The 19804-nt window shown below is 42.9% G+C and overlaps 1 protein-coding gene across 1 annotated transcript; it reads right to left on the bottom strand.

Annotated features, from left to right (window-relative positions):
- Positions 1 to 3227: 3227 nt before the first annotated feature.
- LOC133068863 (melanoma antigen preferentially expressed in tumors-like) lies at positions 3228 to 18966 on the bottom strand. The gene is made up of 4 exons (XM_061159796.1): positions 18680 to 18966; positions 17676 to 18248; positions 16372 to 16661; positions 3228 to 3385 (listed from the first exon to the last, which is right to left on the bottom strand). Exons 1-4 carry the CDS (start codon positions 18964 to 18966, stop codon positions 3228 to 3230), a joined length of 1308 nt encoding a protein of 435 aa, XP_061015779.1.
- Between the last annotated feature and the right edge of the window lie 838 nt (positions 18967 to 19804).

Genomic DNA, 19804 nt, shown 5'->3' with positions numbered 1-19804 from the left:
AAAATAAGCAGCAGGTAGTTGGCTCAATCGGATTGGTTACACAGTGGGTAGTTGGCGTAAGCGGATTGGTTACACAGTTGCAAGGTAATTTTTGTTGGCCCAATGTGGGGCTTTCAGCTTTCCCCTGATAGGTTCCCTTTTCTCTGGCTAGGCATATGTTGATTGGCTGGCTCTAGGAGGCCTGATTATTATGTTACCCTGGGAAACCAGGCCTACTCCTAATCTAGGCTGCCTGCCATGGCGTTAGCCGTGACAGCCTCACATCTGCTTTTTAATATGCTGTCTAGATTTGTTGTAGCTTTTCTTCCAAGGCACAAGCATCTTTTAATTTCATCACTGCAATCACCATCTGCAGTGATTTTGGAACCCAAGAAAATAAAGTCTTTCACTGTTTTCATTATTTCCCCATATATTTGCCATGAAGTGATGGGACCGGATGTCATGATCTTATTAAAGAATCTATTATGTCACATTAGATTTAAAATGGTGGCAACATTAAGTGAAAAGAAATATCAAATGCCAAATAGTACCTGCAACAAAAGCCTATTCTTGTAGAATCATTTACATACTCACTCAAGAGCTAATGGTAAATGTCTCTTATGAAATTTAAAATTTGTATTTGGTGTGGCAGAATCATGGGAGTGTAAAGGCAGTTCCAGCCCCAGCAACATCACCACCAAGCCCAAAGACCAAGGGAAGTCTTAGGTCTAGAACAACAAAGATATTCATTCATTTTCTCTTCTGATATTGTAAGGGTCATTGTAGGACAGGTTAAAGTTCTGTGCTGGACATTTTTCTTAAAGCAGAGTTTAGAAGGTGGCCAAATATATCCCCAACACTATGTTTTAAATAATATTTGTGACCAGAGACAAAAATTATTTTTTAATATTACAATTTACTCGCCAATGTACCTTAGGGGAAAAATATTTAAAGAGAAATGTAGCAACCCTGAACCCACCTTTCTAAAGGGCATCACTCAGCATTAATTCAAAAGCAGCTCACTGATGTGGGGTCTCGTGCCTTCCAGGTTTCCCTGCTCACCAGCCATCCTTCACACACCCCCAACCTGGCCCTGGAGGTTGTGGGATTCCTGTCTCATGTAGGAAGATGCCAAGCAATTTGGCCTGAGCCTGGGGTATTATATCAGGAAAAGAATACAGTTCTTCCACAACTGCCGTGGGCAGTGGGTAGACCCCTAGGTGTGAGTTGGGGTCTTGGGTTTCAGGAACCATGTGTATCCAAGCTTCTTTAGCTGTGGAACTCCAAATCAAGGGTAAAAAAACTCAGCATAAAAGCCAGACTTAGGAGTAACCCAGGGCACCTAGTGTGTCACAAGAGCCTCAAAAACAATTAATTTTTCCAAAAAGAATTTGAGGCCCAGGGCATAAATTGAACTGTCAGAAAGTTAATGGCAGCTCCCAGTGAACCTCAAAGGGTTGTAGGTCAACAGGGCTTAGCCTTCCAATTCAGGCATGAATTACCTGAGCATCCCTACACATGCAATCACCAACAGGAACCAGAAGTTTTCCAAGGAAAAATGAAAAGTCACTGGATGGGGAAATCTAATTAAGATTTTCTTTCACCGCTGCTCCCTGGAGTCAGTGTCAATCAGAGAAACCTCGAGCCTGAAGCCAAAGCCAACAGCAAAGAACTGTCAAATTGACCATCAGAGGATAGCCTTGTCCCAGCCAATAGGCTGAACTCCAGGCAGAGACACCCAGGGTGTCTATTAAAGTGCTGGCTTGCATCGCATCTTGGCAGAGGGAATGGCTGGCATGTGAGGCTCTCCCTCAGGTTCTTGGATATTTCTTGATTATTCCTGAAGACTTTATGTCAATCAACTGCCCTGCCATTTATGGAAGATTCATTCTACACCAAGCTCTGGGCTCAGTGCTTTTTTCTGAGTTAGACATTATATGGTAGTCATTCAATAGAGTGAGAGATAGCTGAAGCTCCAATACTTGGCCACCTGATACAAAGAGCTGACTCATTGGAAAAGACCCTGATACTGGGAAAGACTGAGGACAAGAGAAAAACGGGATGACATAGGATGAGATATCTGGACAGCATCACTGATTCAATGAACGAGTTAAAGCAAACTCTGGGATATAGTGAAAGACACGGAAGCCTGGCATGCTCCAGTCCATGCGGTAGCAAAGAGTCAGACTTGACTTAGCAATGGAACAACAAATAACTTCTTTTAAGGCACACAGCCTATATATGATGGAATTGAAAGTTCTATTTGTTAGTACTCTTGAATATTACACTGTGCTGTCCCAGAGCCCAGCATTGTGTTGTCTACTTTGAGCTTTGTAATAAAATGCTGGAGTCATAGGTTCCTCTCTTCAAGGAGGAAGCATGAATGAGCATGAAGTTCAGATATTTTCCAGGTTGTTTTCTCTGAAGAATTTGTAATTCCAAAAACTGGGCAGGTAAAATAAAAGTGGAGTGTTTCCAAATGTCTATTCCTGGGATCAGCAGCATTAGCATAACTTTAGAACATTTTAGAAAGTGATTTTCCACTGAAGACCAACTGATTCAAAAACTCAAAAGGTGGGACCAACATCAGTGTTTTAATAAGCACCTCCTCCAAGCCCCATCACACCTGTCAGGGATGCTGATGCTCCTTACTTTGAGGGTCCAGGTGAAGCAGGAATGTAGGAAGAAAATCCTCTCTGGCTTGATTCCTCCCTCTTTTCCACTTTTTTAGAAAAGTAGGGAAATCTTCCATCAACCAGGCCACTGCTACATTTGGGGAAGCCCAGTTGTTAATCTGGTAGCAATGTTTTAGTCTGATTTTTGAACCCTTAGTAATCTGGCTCAAGTACTTCTGGTTACTGCAATGTTAACATTCACCTTTTAGACTCTATGAATGTGTGTGTGTGTGTGTGTGTGTGTGTGTGTGTGTGCGCGCGCACGTGCAAGCAGAAAGGTCACAGAACACTGACCAGGTGCAGATAGTCATAGGCTCTGACATCCACTTAGTCCCACCTCCACCCTCAACAATTTTCCCTCCAGCTTCTTAACTGCCTGGAGAGGACTAGATGGGTTGAAAGCTAAGTGATGGAATGTGTACTGGGCCCAGAGAATGTCCTCTTTCCATGCTAAGAAATATCAAGCACAGAATAGCTCATGCAACAACATCCTATTCATAGAAAATCATTCATATACTCATTCAGGAGCCGTTGATAAATGCTTCCCATGGAATCTGTAGTTTATACATGTTGTTACAGGATTTGTGGGGGTGCAAGAGCAATTCCAGTGCCATCAATTTCAAAGCCAGTCCCACTGATCAAGGTATGTCTCGGGTCCAGAAGATCAAAGGAATGTCGTTTTACTTCTGATGTCATCAGGTGCCGCATCCAGCACAGCGGGTTAGAAAGAGCTGAAATAGGGACAAGCATGTAATGAAAAGACAAAACACATATAATTTGTCAAGCGAGGGGTCAGGGGGCCCTCCTGCTCTCCATGGCAGGAAGACAAAATGGCTCCTTTCAGCTCGCACTTTTATTGGCAGAGGTCACCTGAGATCATTAGGGAATAGTTATACTGGGGAGTTTGATTAGTTGCAGGCTCTGCCGTTGATCAGGAATATCTTATTTTGTTTCCATGGAGACAGATGCAGGGGTAGGCAGTGAAGCAGAGCAGAGAGCATGTCCTGCCCCAAGAAAGTCTGTCCGGCACGCTTGGATGATCACGAGGGTGCAGTTTGCTGCACCCTCCAGTCTTGGGGCAGGTTCTGGTCTCTGTTCCGCCGGGCTGCAACAGTTAGGGTCATTGTGGGCCAGGTCAGAGTGCCAATATCACACCAGTCTTCCCTGTCCATCACCAACTCCCAGACCTTACTCAAACTCATGTCCACAGAGTAGGTGATGCCATCCAGCCATCTCATAAAACATACTATTTTAACCATATCTTATAAAGTATGGTCAATAGGGTAAATTGAATAACTATGTGCTTCTGGCTTTTGACCTCACCTATTCAACCTTCCTGAATGCTTGGTGGCTCAGCAATAAAGAATCCACCTGCAAAGCAGGACACCTGGGTTCAATCTGAAAGATCCCCTGGAGAAGGATATGAAAACACACTCCACTATTCTTGCCTGGAAAATCCCATGGACAAAGGAGCCTGGAGTGTTACAGTCCATGGGGTCACGAGTCGGACATGGCTTTAGAGAGTAAACCACTACCAACTGTACATTTCAGTGACACTAAGTTTATTCACATTGTTGTGCGACTCTCACCATCATTCATCTCCAGAAGTTTTCACCTTCCTAAACTGACTCTGTCCCCATTAAATACTAAGTCCTTCCCCACCCCCACACTCCACACCCCTAACAATGTACTTTGTGACTCTATGAATTTGCCTCTTCTAGGTACTTCATATAAGTGAAATCAAGTAATATTTGTCTGAACCTACTGTATTTTGGAATGTATTTTAAAAGTTGACTTAATATACACCCTACGGGCTGTACATTCTTTTTTATCCCCTGTGCTATACAGTAGGTTCTTATTAGTTATCTATTTTATACATAGCAGTATGCATATGTCAACCCAAGTCTCCCAATTTATCCCTCCCCTTTCCTTTCTTGGTGTCCATAAGTTTGTTTTCTATGTCTGTGTCTCTATTTCTGCTTTGAAAGTAGATTCATTTGTACTATTTTTTCTAGAGTCCATATATACTTTGCTCCTGGACATATACCCAGAGAAAACCATAATTCCAAAAGATATATGTATCCCAATGTTCATTGCAGCACTATTTACAATAGCCAGGACACGGAAGCAACATAGATGTCTATCAGTAGAGGAGTGGTTAAAGACAGTATGACATATATACACAAGGAAATATTATTCAGCCTTAAAAAGGAACAAAATTATATTACTTGCATACACAGGGATGAAGCTAGAGACTCTCATACAGAATGAAGTATTTCAGAAAGAAAAATCAAGTTTTGTTTCACAATTTAATCCCAATATTCCCTGGGGAAAAACAGTAAAAGAAACATGTGGCAGCACTGATGCACATTCCTAAAGGGCATCAGTTCAGTTGCTCAGTCATATCTGACTCTTTGTGACCCCATGAATCACAGCATGCCAGGCTTCCCTGTCCATCGCCAACTCCCAGAGTCCATCCAAACCCATGTCCATCGAGTTGGTGATGCCATCCAGCCATCTCATCCTCTGTTGTCCCCTTCTCCTCCTGCCCCCAAGCCTTCCCAGCATCAGGGTCTTTTCCAATGAGTCAACTCTTTGCATGAGGTGGCCAAAGTATTGCAGTTTCAGCTTCAACATCAGTCCTTCCAATGAACACCCAGGACTGATCTCCTTTAGGATGGACTGGTTGGATCTCCTTGCAGTCCAAGGGACTCTCAAGAGTCTTCTCCAACACCACAGTTCAAAAACATCAATTCTTCGACGCTCAGCTTTCTTCACCATCCAACTCTCACATCCATACATGACTACTGGAAAAACCATAGCCTTGACTAGATAGACCTTTGTTGCAAAGTAATGTCTCTGCTTTTAAATATGCTATCCAGGTTGGTCATAACTTTCCTTCTGAGGAGTAAGTGTCTCTTAGTTTCATGGCTGCAGTCACCATCGGCAGTGATGTTGGAGCCCCCCAAAATATAGTCTGTCACTGTTTCCACTGTTTCCCCATCTATTTCCCATGAAGTGATAGGACCAGATGCCATGATTTACGTCTTCTGAATGTTGAGCTTTAAGATAACGTTTTCACTCTCCTCCTTCACTTTCATCAAGAGGCTTTTTAGTTCCTCTTCACTTTCTGCCATAAGGGTGGTGTTGTCTGCATATCTGAGGTTCTTGATATTTCTCCCAGCAATCTTGATTCCAGATTGTGCTTCTTCCAGCCCAGCGTTTCAGCATTAACTCAGAAGCAGCTTCCCTGATGTGGGGTCCAGTGTCCTCCAGGTCTCCCTGGTCCCCACCTACAGTCCTTCACCCACCCCCCACTTGGCACTGGGGATGTGGGTTTACAGTCTCATATAGGAAGATGACAGACAGTTTCACCTGAGACTGGGGATTTGAGTGAAGGAAATTGCTCTCCTACAACTACAGTGGATAATGGATGAGAAGAGCCCCAGGTGGCAGTTGGGGGCTTGGGTTTCAGAAACCACCTGCAGCCAAGCTTCTTCTCCAGTGAATCTGGGAGTCAAATTCCAGGATAAACATGACCCAGCAGGAAAGTCAGGCTCCGAGGTAAACCTCTAATGTGTCACAGGAACATCAGAAACAATTTCTTTCTCAAACAAAGAACTTGAGATCCAGGGTGTGAAGTGAGCTGGGAGCAAGATAATGTCTGGCTCGAAACTGGGACCTCAGAATCAGTTCCAAATGGTTTGTAGGGCAACAAGGCCTAGTCTTTCAATTTAAGCATCACTTCTCCTAGCATCTATACACCTAAAAACATCAATAGGCCTCAGATGGTTTCCAAGGAAAAAACAGAAAGTTGCTGGATGGAGAAATCTGATTCAGATTTTTTTTCACATCTCCTCCCTGGATTAGTGCCAAACAGAGAAACCCTGAACCTAAGCCTTATAGGTGCCTGCGTGCTCAGTCGTTTGCTACTCGAAGGACTGTAGCCCAACATGCTCCTCTGTCCATGGAAATTTCCAGGCAAGAATACTGGAGTGAGTTGCTATTTCATACTTAAGGGGATGTTCACAACCCAGGGATCCAACCCCCACCTCTGAGTCTCCTGTATTGCAGGCAGGTTCTTTACCACTGCACCACCTGGGAGCCTAAGCCATAGCCAACTATAAATAATTGTCTAATGGACTATCAGAGGACAGCCTTGTTGCAGCCAGTGGGCTGAATTTGGCTCCCAGGGTTTTCTCTTAAGTTACTGGCTTCCAGAATCAAAGCATCGCAATTTGTAAGAGGGGATGACTGACATGTGAGACTCTGCCTCAGGTTCTGTTTGTCGCCATGGCTGTTTCACCTTGTGGTCTTTGAATGTCAAACAACAGCCTTGCCATTTATGGAGGATTTATTCTGCACCAAGCTCTGGACTCTGTATTTTTATCTGAGTTAGAGATCATATGGTGCCCATTCCATAGAAGGAGAGATAGATTCAGAGAGAAGCAGTAACTTCTTCAAAGGCACACAACCTGTGAGTCATGGAACTGGAAGTTCTGTTGGTTGATGTTCTGAAATACTGCTGTATACCAGCTATATTCTGTCCACTTTGAACTTTGTAATTAAATGCTGGAGTCATGGGGTCTTCTCTTCCAGGAGGAAGTATGAAAGAGAATAAGATTAAGATTTTTCCACGTTGCTTTCTCTGAAGAACCTGTTATCCAAAAACTGCACTGATAAAATAAAAGTGGAGTTGCTCCATCTACTACAGTGGTTCCCAATGTCTGGTCCCCCAACTAGTAGTATCAGCGTCTACTGAGAACTTTTTACAAATTTATGTTTAGAGATTTTATTTATTTTATCCATTTATTTTATTTTTGGCTGTGGTAGGTCTTCACTGCTGCTCTCAGGCTTTCTCTGGTTGCAGAGAGAGGGGCTACACACTTCTCACATGGTGGTCTCTCTTATGGAGCACAGGCTGTAAACAATCTGGCTTCTGTAGTTGTGGATCTCAGGCTCTAGAGTGCTGGTTCAGCAGTTGTGATGCAGGGGCCCACAGCTCCATGGCATGTGGGACCCTCACAGACCAGGGGTCAAACCAGTGTTTCCTGTATTGCAAGGAGACTTCTTAACTACTGGATCATCAGAGAAACCCTGAGAACTTTTCAAAAAGTGACTTCCCAGCCCCACCCCAGATCCACTGTCCAGAAATTCAGAGGGTGAGACCAACATCAATGTTTTAATAAACACCTCCTTCCCCCAATACCCACCACATCCGCCAGAGATGTTGAGCCTCTTCACTTTGAGAGACCAGGTGAAGAAGAGAGGAAGGATAAAGGTCCTCTCTGGCTCAATTCCACCCTCATTCCACTCTTTTAGAGAGAGTAAGGAAATCCTCCACCAACCATGTTAGTGCTTGCTATTGGTCAAGGAGCCCAATTATTAACCTGGTAGCAAAGTTTTAAACTTACTTTGGAACCCTTAATCTGATTCAAGTACTTCTGGTCAGTTCAGTGTTAAGAGTCAGTTTTAGACTCTGTGTGTGTGTGTGTGTGTGTGTGTGTGTAAGGTCATGGAGCACTAGGATTCATTCAGTCCCACTTCCACTCTCAACCTTTGTCCTCCACCTTCTCAATGCCCAGAAAGAACTGCATAGATTGAGGGCTAAGTGATGGAACATGTACTGAGCCAGAGGACTCCTGACTGGTTCCAGGATACAGATGACACATGCCCTCCCCAATCAAAATATCCACATTCTCAACCCTGGACTATGTGAAAAAGATTGTTATATTCAAGAGGAATTTTGCAGTTGTGATGAAGAATTTTGAGATGTGCAGATGATGCTCCAGGTGATTCACACTGTGCTGTGGTGGTGTGGCAGTTTTCAGAAGAGTGGGACATCCTGGGAGCAAGAGCTAATACAGAAGTTCTAAATGTGGCCAGATTCGAAATGGGCCATTCGAGGATGTGGGAACATGGAGGGTATTCAGGGAACCTTCCTTGCCTGAGCAGTAATCAGCTGTGAAGTTGTGACAGAAAAATCAGAGACAGACACAGGTGTCAGCGGTAAAGTCACATTTTATTCAAAACTATACAATACAGGAAAATATACCCCATTATGAAAGTGGACTTCATTTGCAATTCAGCAGGCACAAGTATGGATTCAATGCCAAGAAGCAGGATTTTGCCGGGTGTGAAATTTCTAAGAGGAGACATCAGATCTGGGAGGGATTCTGGATGAACCAATCTAGAAGATTTCTTGCTGAAGGAAACACAACATTATCAGATAACAAGAGTGGGCGGTGAAGAATTTTGATCAGATTTTGGAGATGATCTGATATCAAGAGTGTGGTTTCTTCCTGAACAGAGTTACAATTCTTATTTAAAGTGAATTTTACATGAAAACCCTCAGACCCTCTTGGGAGAAGTTCAGGAACCTGAATAACTGTTGATCAAACAAAGAATGCTTTTATTTTTTTAATTTATTTATTTTAATTGGAGGCTAATTACTTTACAATATTGTAGTGGTTTTTGCCATACATTGACATGAATCAGCCATGGGTTTACATGTGTTCCCCATCCTGAAATACATTTGAATCAGTTCTAATGAGGTGGATGAAACTGGAGCCTATTATACAGAGTGAAGTAAGCCAGAAAGAAAAACACCAATACAGTATACTAACACATATATATGGAATTTAGAAAGATAGTTATGATAACCCTATATGTGAGACAGCAAAAGAGACATAGATGTATAGAACAGTCTTTTGGACTCTGTGGGAGAAGGCAAGGGGGGGATGATCTGAGAACAACATTGAAACATGTATATTATCATATGTGAAACAAATAGTGCTTTTAATTAAGGGGATTTTGTTGGGTCACTGGGTGGACTGTGCAAACACTGATGTAGTGAAGTATGTAGTTAACTTGGGAAAAAGTGAAGGTCACTAATGCTGCACAGGGAGGGTTCAGGCAGGTCACGTGGGGCTTGGAATAAACTGGAGATACTTTGTAAGATTTCAATGATCTGAGTAATATTCTCTCTCTCTCCAGTGGTTGCAGGGAAATGATTTTGTCAGCCAACAAAAAAGCAGGAATGGAGAGTGGGGAGAGAGCACAACCTTCAACCCGGCTTGATCAGAGCAGTTGTATTGGACAAACAGGAGGCACCACAGCCTTGGCTGTTTGCAGGCAGCTTGGGTGTGGATATGGCAAAAACATAGAGAGGAGGATGACCATTGGAATATTGATGGGTTCACTGAAATCTTGCTTTCTCTTCATGGTGATGGGTTTCTATGAACTGAATGTTTGTTCCCCATCTCCTACCCCACCTCCCATGCCCCCCCCCACCCCACATATTCATATCTTGAAGCCTTAGTTCCCAGGGTGATGGGATTTGGAGTTACCTTAGTAGGTAACTAGGTTTGGCTGAGATCATGGAGCTGGAGGTCCTCGAGCCATTTAGTGCCCTTAGAATCAAATGAAGATTTTTTTTCCAGCCCTTCACTTTCATTCTGTATGTGTCCCTTGTTTTGAGGTGGGTCTCTTGTAGACAGCATATGTAGGGGCCTTGCTTTTGTATCCATTCAGCCAGTTTTTGTCTTTTGGTTGGGGAATTCAACCCATTTACACTTAAGGTAATTATTGATAAGTATAGTACATCATGAGAAACGCTAGGCTGGAAGAAGCACAAGCTGGAATCAAGATTGCTGGGAGAAATATCAAGAACCTCAGATATGCAGATGACACCACCCTTATGGCAGAGAGTGAAGAGGAACTAAAAAGCCTCTTGGTGAAAGTGAAAGAGGAGAGTGAAAAAGTTGGCTTAAAGCTTAACATTCAGAAAACTAAGATCATGGCATCTGGTCCCATAACCTCATGGGAAATAGATGGGGAAACAGTGGAAACAGTGTCAGACTTTATTTTTGGGGGCTCCAAAATCACTGCAGATGGTGATTGCAGCCATGAAATTAAAAGACGCTTACTCCTTGGAAGGAAAGTTATGACCAACCTAGAGAGCATATTAAAAAGCAGAGACATTACTTTGCCAACAAAGGTCTGTCTAGTCAAAGCTATGGGTTTTCCAGTGGTCATGTATGGATGTGAGAGTTGGACTGTGAAGAAAGCTGAGCACCAAAAAATTGATGCTTTTGAACTGTGGTGTTCGAGAAGACTCTTGAGAGTCCCTTGGACTGCAAGGAGATCCAACCAGTTCATCCTGAAGGAGATCAGTCCTGGGTGTTCATTGGAAGGACTGATGCTGAAGCTGAAACTCCAGTACTTTGGCCACCTCATGCGAAGAGTTGACTCATTGGAAAAGACGCTGATACTGGGAGGGATTGGGGGCAGGAGGAGGAGGGGCCGACAGAGGATGAGATGGCTGGATGGCATCACCGACTCAATGGGCGTGAGTTTGAGTCAACTCCGGGGGTTGGTGATGGACAGTGAGGCCTGGCGTGCTGCAATTCATGGGGTCGCAAAGAGTCGGACACAACTGAGTGACTGAACTGAACTGAAGTGACTGATGGTCCCATTGCCATTTACTTTGTTGTTTAGGGTTCGCGTTTATACAAGCTTTCTGTGTTTTCTGTCTAGAGAAGATCCTTTAGCATTTGTTGAAGAGCTGGTTTGGTGGTGCTGAATTCGCTCAGCTTTTGCTTGTCTGTAAAGCTTTTGAATTCTCCTTCATATCTGAATGAGATCCTTGCTGGGTACAGTTATCTGGGTTGAAGGTTATTCTCTTTCATCACTTTAAGTATGTCCTGCCATTCCCTTCTGGCCTGACGAGTTTCTATTGAAAGATAAGCTGTTATCCTTATGGGAATCCTCTTGTGTGTTATTAGTTGTTTCTCCCTTGCTGCTTTTAACATTTGTTCTTTGTGTTTAATCTTTGTTAATTTGATTAATATGTGTCTTGGGGTGTTTTGCCCTGGGTTATCCTGTTTGGGACTCTCTGGGTTTCTTGGACTTGTGTTACTACTTCCCTCCCCATTTGGGGGAAGTTTTCAGCTATTATCTCCTTGAGTATTTTCTCGTGGCCTTACTTTTTGTCTTCTTCTTCTGGGACTCCTGTGATTCGAATGTTGGGGCATTTCACATTGTCCCAGAGGTCCCTGAGGTTGTCCTCGTTTCTTTTGATTCTTTTTTCTTTTTTCCTCTTTGCTTCATTTATTTCCACCATTTTATCTTCTACCTCACTTATCCTATCTTCTGCCTCCGTTTTTCTACTGTTGGTTCCCTCCAGAGTGTTTTTGATCTCATTTGTTGCATTATTCACTTTTAATTGACTCTTTTCTATTTCTTCTAGGTCCTTGTTAAACATTTCTTGCATCTTCTCAATCCTTGTCTCCAGTCTATTTGCCTGTAACTCCATTTTGTTTTCAAGATTGGATCATTTTTATTATCATTATTCTAAATTCTTTTTCAGGTAGATTCCCTATCTCCTCCTCTTTTGTTTGGCTTGGTGGGCATTTTTCGTGTTCCTTTACCTGCTGGGTATTTCTCTGCCTTTTCATCTTATTTAGATTTCTGGGTTTGGGGTGGCCTTTCTGTATTCTGGTAGTCTGCGGTTCTTTTTTATTGTGGAGGTTTCTCCCAGTAGGTGGGGTTGGATGATTGGCTTGTAAAGGTTTCCTGGTTAGGGAAGCTTACGCAGGTGTTCTGGTGGGTGGAGCTGGATTTCTTCTCTCTGGAGTGTAATGGAGTGTCCAGTAGTGAGTTTTGAGATGGGTCTATGGGTTTGGTGTGCCTTTGGGCAGCCTGTATATTGACGCTCAGGGCTATGTTCCTGTGTTGCTGGAGAATTTGCGTGGTATGTCTTGCTCTGGAACTTATTGGCTCTTGGGTGGTGGTGGTTTCAGTTTAGGTATGGAGGCTTTTGGATGATCTCTTTTTAATTAATGTTCCCTGTAGTCAGGAGTTCTCTGGTGTTCTCAGGTTTTGGGCTTAAGCCTCCTGCCTCTGGATTTCAGTCTTGTTCTTCCAGTAGCCTCAAGACTTCTCCATCCATACAGCACTGATAACAAAACTTCTAGGTTAATGGTGAAAAGATTCTCCACAGCGAGGGATACCCAGAGAGGTTCACAGAGTTATATGAAGAAGAAGAGAGGGAGGAAGGAGATAGAGGTGAGCAAGAGAAGAAAAAGGGGGACTCAAGAGGAGAGAGACAGATCTAGGCAGAACTCTATCCCCTAAGTGTTCTCTGCAGCCCAGAACACCCACAGAGATTCACAGAATCAAAGAGGACACAAATAGATGGAGAAATATACCATGTTCATGGATCAGAAGAAGCAATATTGTGAAAACGAGTATACTACCCAAAGCAATCTATAGATTCAATGCAATCCCTATCAAGCTACCAACGGTATTCTTCACAGAACTAGAACAAATAATTTCACAATTTGTATGGAAATACAAAAAACCTCGAATAGCCAAAGCAATCTTGAGAAAGAATAATGGAACTGGAGGAATCAACTTGCCTGACTTCAGGCAAGCCACAGTCATTAAGACAGTATGGTACTGGCACAAAGACAGAAATATAGATCAATGGAACAAAATAGAAAGCCCAGAGATAAATCCACAAACCTATGGACACCTTATCTTTGACAAAGGAGGCAAGGATATATAATGGAAAAAGGACAACCTCTTTAACAAGTGGTGCTGGGAAAACTGGTCAACCACTTGTAAAAAATGAAACTAGAACACCTTCTAACACCATACACAAAAATAAACTCACAATGGATTAAAGATCTAAATGTAAGACCAGAAACTATAAAACTCCTAGAGGAGAACATAGGCAAAACACTCTCCAATAAAAATCACAGCAGGATCCTCTATGACCCACCTCCCAGAATATTGGAAATAAAAGCAAAAATAAACAAAATTAAACTTAAAAGCTTTTGCACTACAAAGGAAACTATAAGTAAGGTGAAGAGACAGCCTTCACAATGGGAGAAAATAATAGTAAACAAAGCAACAGACAAAGGATTAATCTCAAAAATATACAAGCAACTCCTGCAGCTCAATTCCAGAAAAATAAATGACCCAATCAAAAAATGGGCCAAAGATCTAAACAGACTTTTCTCCAAAGAAGACATACAGATGACTAACAAACACATGAAAAGATGCTCAACATCACTATCAGAGAAATGAAAATCAAAACCACAGTGAGTTACCATCTGACACCAGTCAGAATGGCTGCTATCCAAAAGTCTACAAGCAATAAATGCTGGAGAGGGTGTGGAGAAAAGGGAACCCTCTCACACTGTTGGTGGGAATGCAAACTAGTACAGCCACTATGGAGAACAGTGTGGATATTCCCTAAAAAACTGGAAATAGAACTGCCATATGACCCAGCAATCCCACTCCTGGGCATACACACAGAGGAAACCAGATCTTAAAGAGACACGTGCACCCCAATGTTTGTCACAGCACTGTATATAATTGCCAGGACATGGAAGCAAACTAGATGCCCATCAGCAGACGAACGGATAAGGAAGCTATGGTACATATACACTATGGAATATTACTCAGCTGTTAAAAAGAATACATTTGAATCAGTTCTAATGAGATGGATGAAACTGGAGCCCATTATACAGAGTGAAGTAAGCCAGAAAGAGAAAGACCAATACAGTATACTAATGCATATATATGGAATTTAAAAAGATGGTAACGACAACCCTATATGCAAAACAGAAAACGAGACACAGATGTACAGAACAGACTTTTAGACTCTGTGGGAGAAGGTGAGGGTGGGATGATCTGAGACAATAGCATTGAAACATGTATATTATCAAGTGTGAAATAGATCACCAGTCCATTTTGGATGCATGAGACAAGTGCTCAGTACTGGTGCATTGGGATGACCCAGAGGGATGTGATGGGGAGGGAAGTGGGAGGGGTTTCAGGATGGGGAACACATGTAAATCTATGGCTGCTTCATATCAATGTATGGCAAAACCCACCACAATATTGTAAAGTAAATAGCCTCCAACAAATAAAAATAAATGAAAAAAAATTTTTTTTAATGAGAAAAAAAAAAAAAGAATAAAATGAAGAGACTTGAGTTTCCCTCCCACCACCAAGTGAGGAAACTAGGAAGTTTGTTCCCTCCATAACCCAACCTCACTGCCTCTCAGATCTCAGTCTTCCAGCCTCCAGAATTGGAAGATGTAAATTTTCTTTGTTTAAACCCCTCAGTCCATTGAATTGTTATAATGGCCTGAATTGACTCAGACACACATGAATAGGATAGAAAGATTGTACAGAAAGGTGGAAGATATTTGTGGCTCATGATTTTCTTGAAAAATCACACAGCACATAATAATAAGTTGGTGCTTTCTATAGTATGTTAAAGTAAAATACAGGTGGGCCTTATAATGTAATCCACTCTTGCATAAAATTCCCTATGACTGTAACAACTGTTCACTATTTCAGGTCATAGGCAATTTATGTGAAAATATATACTGCCCACAAGTGTTATTTATTTTACATCCTATGCATTTATATTATTTGTTGTTCAGTTGCTCAGTTGTGTGTCCTACTCTTTGGACTACAGCAAGCCAGGATTCCCTGTCCTTGAAAGAATATAATTTTAATGAGTTATAGAAATACTAAAACCATATTATATGCCTCTATGATTTGTGCGTTTTGCTAAAAGATATTTATATAACTTCCCTAGCCCAAAAGATTCATTAAGAAGAATCATTATCCACCTGGGTTGGATAAAGTTGGCAAAGTCCAGAAGTTCAGCTTATCTGAAGTCCAGAAGTTCCCTTCTAGAATTGGTACCCATGCCTTTTGCAGTTAAACCCTTTCCTCCCACAAATAAAGGTCAAAACCCGAAACTTATGGAGGGACCAGGAAATGATGAGGACTGCTCATGACCAGGGTCATGGCCTGAGTCAGCCTTAAAGGTCCTGCCTGGGCTTTCATGCGAGTGCCTCATTGGACACTGAGTATGCTCCTCTCTGTGTTTATTAACCCACTGAACAGCCCCGGAAGTAAAAACGGAGGTCAGAGATGCCCCAAAGAATAAAGAACTGGTTGGAATGGTTTTGAATCATAGACAACTCAGCGCCTTAAAAAAAAAAAAATCAGTGTCTGGAGATTCCTGTACTAAAAACTGAAAAATTAAGATGATACACCATGGATGACAGCAAACCATTTACAATGAGTGTCTCTTATTTCTGACCATTTCTTTACAACTATTTACCCAGGGATAACTCCAACATGTGAGTCTCAAGCTTGAATCCACCTAAAGAAATTTAGGTTCCTAGTTATGACACAACAGGACACATGTCCACAAGCATTCCTTTACCAGGAAGACTACATTTCCCCCTGCAGTCCTGCTCCCCCTGCAGGATCACCTTTCCTTTTCACATTCACATTGAGCAGATGTCTGAAACCAGCTCTGTTTTCCCTTCATGATGTATCTTGTCCTAGATCTCAGTTTCCAAGTGCTCAGAAGAAAGCTTTGATTGATGCACCAACTAGGCAAGAGTGTTACCACCATATATGATGGGCTCAGGACGATAGAATGTGTTATCTCCACAGTGTGGGCAGGGTGTGAAGCTAATCCAGATGGTCCTGGGATGTCTCAAGTGCTTCAGAATCTCAAGCAGTTCAGTCTGACACTGGGCAAGTCTCCCAGGTTGGAGGATCCCGTCAGAGCTGAAACTTTCCTTAGGCACAGGGTACAGTTCTCGACTTAAACTGGGAAGCCCAGAGGTATGTTGCAGCAGCTTCTCCATGATAGCCATGGAGAGGAGGTTACCACAGAGATTGAAGCAAGTGAGCTGGATGCAGTGGCTCAGGGCTGGCAGGATGGCTTCAAGGTGGGAGTCCCTGATCCCACATTGCTCTAAGTACAGTTCCTGGAGGGTAGATGCAATTTTCTCCAGCAGAGCTGGGAGGAGCTCAGAACTAGAGTAGGTCATGGTAACCCCACTCAGATCCAGGCCCCTTAGGTGACTGATATTCGGGCTCTGGGATAGATGGGTCAGGTCTGAATCTGTAAGCAGGCAGTGAGTTATCTCAAGGTTGTCCAAGGGGGTCATCAGGTACCTGGGGAGAAAGAGAGGAGTTAGGTATTGGAAACTGATGTGGAAATTGATCACAAGTTGAGAGACAAGTGATCTGCCCAAGCCCAAGTTTGGTCTGATCATCTAATAAGATTAATACTCAGAATGGCTAATCTTATTGTAGACAGTCATTTCACCTTCTCTGTGGGACTGGGTCAAGTACACAGAGTTTTAAAAGCTCCCTCTTCTCAGTACTCAAGCAGAGATAACTGTACTCTGCTTCCTTACAAAGATGAATGAAGATAACGGAATGTACCAGGCAAACTTAGAGGAGAGCCTGACATCTTGTCTCAGTAAAGAGTGGACATCACTGAATGTTAATAGTAAGAGATATTCTTACTAGACAGGCTACCTAGGCAGGCTACTTTCTGAACATGCTTTGGCCCCAGACATCCATCTCAGTCAGGTGAGGCTTCTGGGTGACATGCAGAGAGGACAAACCTGGGCAAAGTCCCACAGCATCCACAGAGGATGCCAGTCTGCAAGGGTTCATTTACATCCCTGCTTTATCTGCAAGTTATGTACCAATTTTTATGATCCCTTTGACACCTGCCCTATTGCCATCATCTCCAGAATCATGCATTTCCCATATATTATTTACCATATCTGGAGCAAAAAACATCCTTTTACAGACAGAGAATTTGAGATAGGCTCATCATAGTCACAAAACTGGAGAACACAGAGCATCAGTTTAGAAATGCTCAGGGCTAGAGGAGTTCTCTGTGTTCAATGCCCTCTTTCCTTACCTATCTTCCTAAGTCATCTAGAAAAGATATCTCTTCCTAAGAAATCAAATACCCACCCCCTAGATTCTAACCTTTAGTCTAGAGCTTCCTATCATAGTGCCCCTTTCAAGAGCCTCTCTCCCAGTTTGGATCCCTACCTTGATTTGTGTGGTTATGTGATACCACAGTTCACAATGGGGCAGCAAAAGGGACAGTGCATTTGATATTCTAGTGTTGGGTTCACTGTTACTTGGTCAGTGGTTCACACTCACCTGAGCATCTGGTCCAGGCAGCCTTCGAGGTAGAAGGGAGATTCCAGTTGGAGATCCCGGAGGCAGTGCAGCCTCAGGAACTGAGAAGTAATTTTGACAACATGCTCTTCCTCCTGCTCCTTGGGATCAGGCAGGTGGATGTGGGAGATGAGGAGTCTCTGCAAATTGCTCATCTGGCCCAGGAGAGGAGCAAACATGGCCAGGGTGGACAGATGCCAAGTGCAATTCACATGTAACTCCTGGATACAGTCCAGCTGCACCATATTCAGGACCTTCATAATATTATCCATGGAAGATGAAATAATCCTCAGCTTCTTACAACATAGGTGTATGGAAGCTTTCCTCTGTTCCACCCATCTCATAAGGTAGGTAAGGAATCCATCCATGCTCCTTTCCTTCAGGTGAAGTTCTATGAACACCTCAAAGGGAGCCGAGGGCTGCTCAGTCCTCGACCTGTCCTCAGCCCCTGGTGCCATTGAAGAGCTTGAGGACACATGGACACTGGATCCAGACCACATTCTCCAGAAGTCCTGGCCAGTATTCCTTAAATCCAGCACACGCAGTTTGCACCTCCTATGGGGAAAAAGCAAATTGGCAGTGATGATTTTAAGATCCACAAAAAATTTAGGCAACACTGACTTCCCACCTGAGCTTTTACTCCACATTCTCAATGTCACAAGCTGTCTTGTCCTCTTCTTCCCTCTCTGCCTCACATTCCTCCACCTCATTTTCCATTTCACTTTTCCCTTACTTTCTACTCTAGGGCCCTTAGGCATCCCTGTGAGGAGGCTGGCACTTGTACTTTCACGTTTCCTTGCATCTTAGGCACTTCTACACTGCTGGAAGGCACTTCCCAAAGTGAGCTCAGTAATGACCAAGTCTCTGTGTTTTTTCATTGGCATCACCAGAAGCAACTGATCTATACATGTGCCATCTACTCTCCTGATGTCAGCTGTCTCTTCTTGACTGCTCATGACCTATCAGATTACCTGCATCAGACTCACCTGGGCTGATCTTTCTGTGCAAGCAGGACATCGAGTCCATCCAGCACTGCTTGTAAGGTTCCCAGATGAGGCGTCTGCATCAGGCCCCCCAGAGGCAGGCGGACAAAGGGCCAGGCTTGCACCAGGGCCTTTAGGGTCTTTCTGCGTCTTCCACAGAATGCTTCCATGAAGAGTGGGGGAAAGAGCTCGATGGGCAGATACTCCAGAGCAGAAATGGACAAGGTCTCATCAGTTAGTAGGCTCTTCCCTGCCAGGTTCAGGAGTCTCAGGGGGTTCCGGACACTCATCCTGAATCTACTCCTAAAGGAATCCTGTGAGAACTTGCAGGAAAGAAGGCATCATTCTCAGGTAAGCATGAACATCCCTTCATCTGTCTCCCCACCCTTCAGAGGAACCATCTCTGAGTGAAAGTCTCTGCTCTATAGTTGTGGAATAGCCTCAATTTTGCACAATTTCACTCTAGTTCAGGCTTAGTAAGGAAAAAGTGATAACTATGCCCCACAGACACCAAATGGCAACCCACTCCAGTACTCTTGCCTGGAAAATCCCATGGACTGAGAAGCCTGGTAGGCTACAGTCCATGGGGTCACAAAGAGTCGGACATGACTGAGTGACTTCACTTCACTTTAAGGAGGAAGAAACACAACCCACTAGTCCATTCATATCCATTTACTGCTTTGCTTAATCAAGTTTCAGTGGGAAGTATGTACCAAGAGTTGAAGGTTAAGTTCCATCTTTTTTTTGGGAAAATATTTAAATCATCACTTAGAGCCTTAAAACCATGGGAATAAGAGCACCATGTAGCCCAACACAGCCTCCGTCCTCAGTTCCCACAGTTACTGAACTAGAAACATGAAACAGATACTCCTTAAATAAATATCATTTGCACAAACTGGATATTTTTAATGTCAAGAAATAAAATTTCAAAAATTTAGATGTTTTCATTAAAAAATAAAATCTTATTGGTTAAGATATTTTTAAATGATATAAAGGAAAGCACATAACAAAATGTTTGGGATTAATGCAAAATTACACTTAGAGGTAAAATCAAAGGCTTACATGTATACATCTGAAAATAAAGAAATCTCCCTGACATCCACTGCTGCATGCCACCAGTGGAAACCC

This window comes from Dama dama, chromosome 14, assembly GCF_033118175.1.
Source record: "Dama dama isolate Ldn47 chromosome 14, ASM3311817v1, whole genome shotgun sequence".
Taxonomy (NCBI): domain Eukaryota; kingdom Metazoa; phylum Chordata; class Mammalia; order Artiodactyla; family Cervidae; genus Dama; species Dama dama.
The sequence above is the reverse complement of the archived record's forward strand: the minus strand, read 5'-3'. Positions and strand labels throughout refer to the sequence as shown.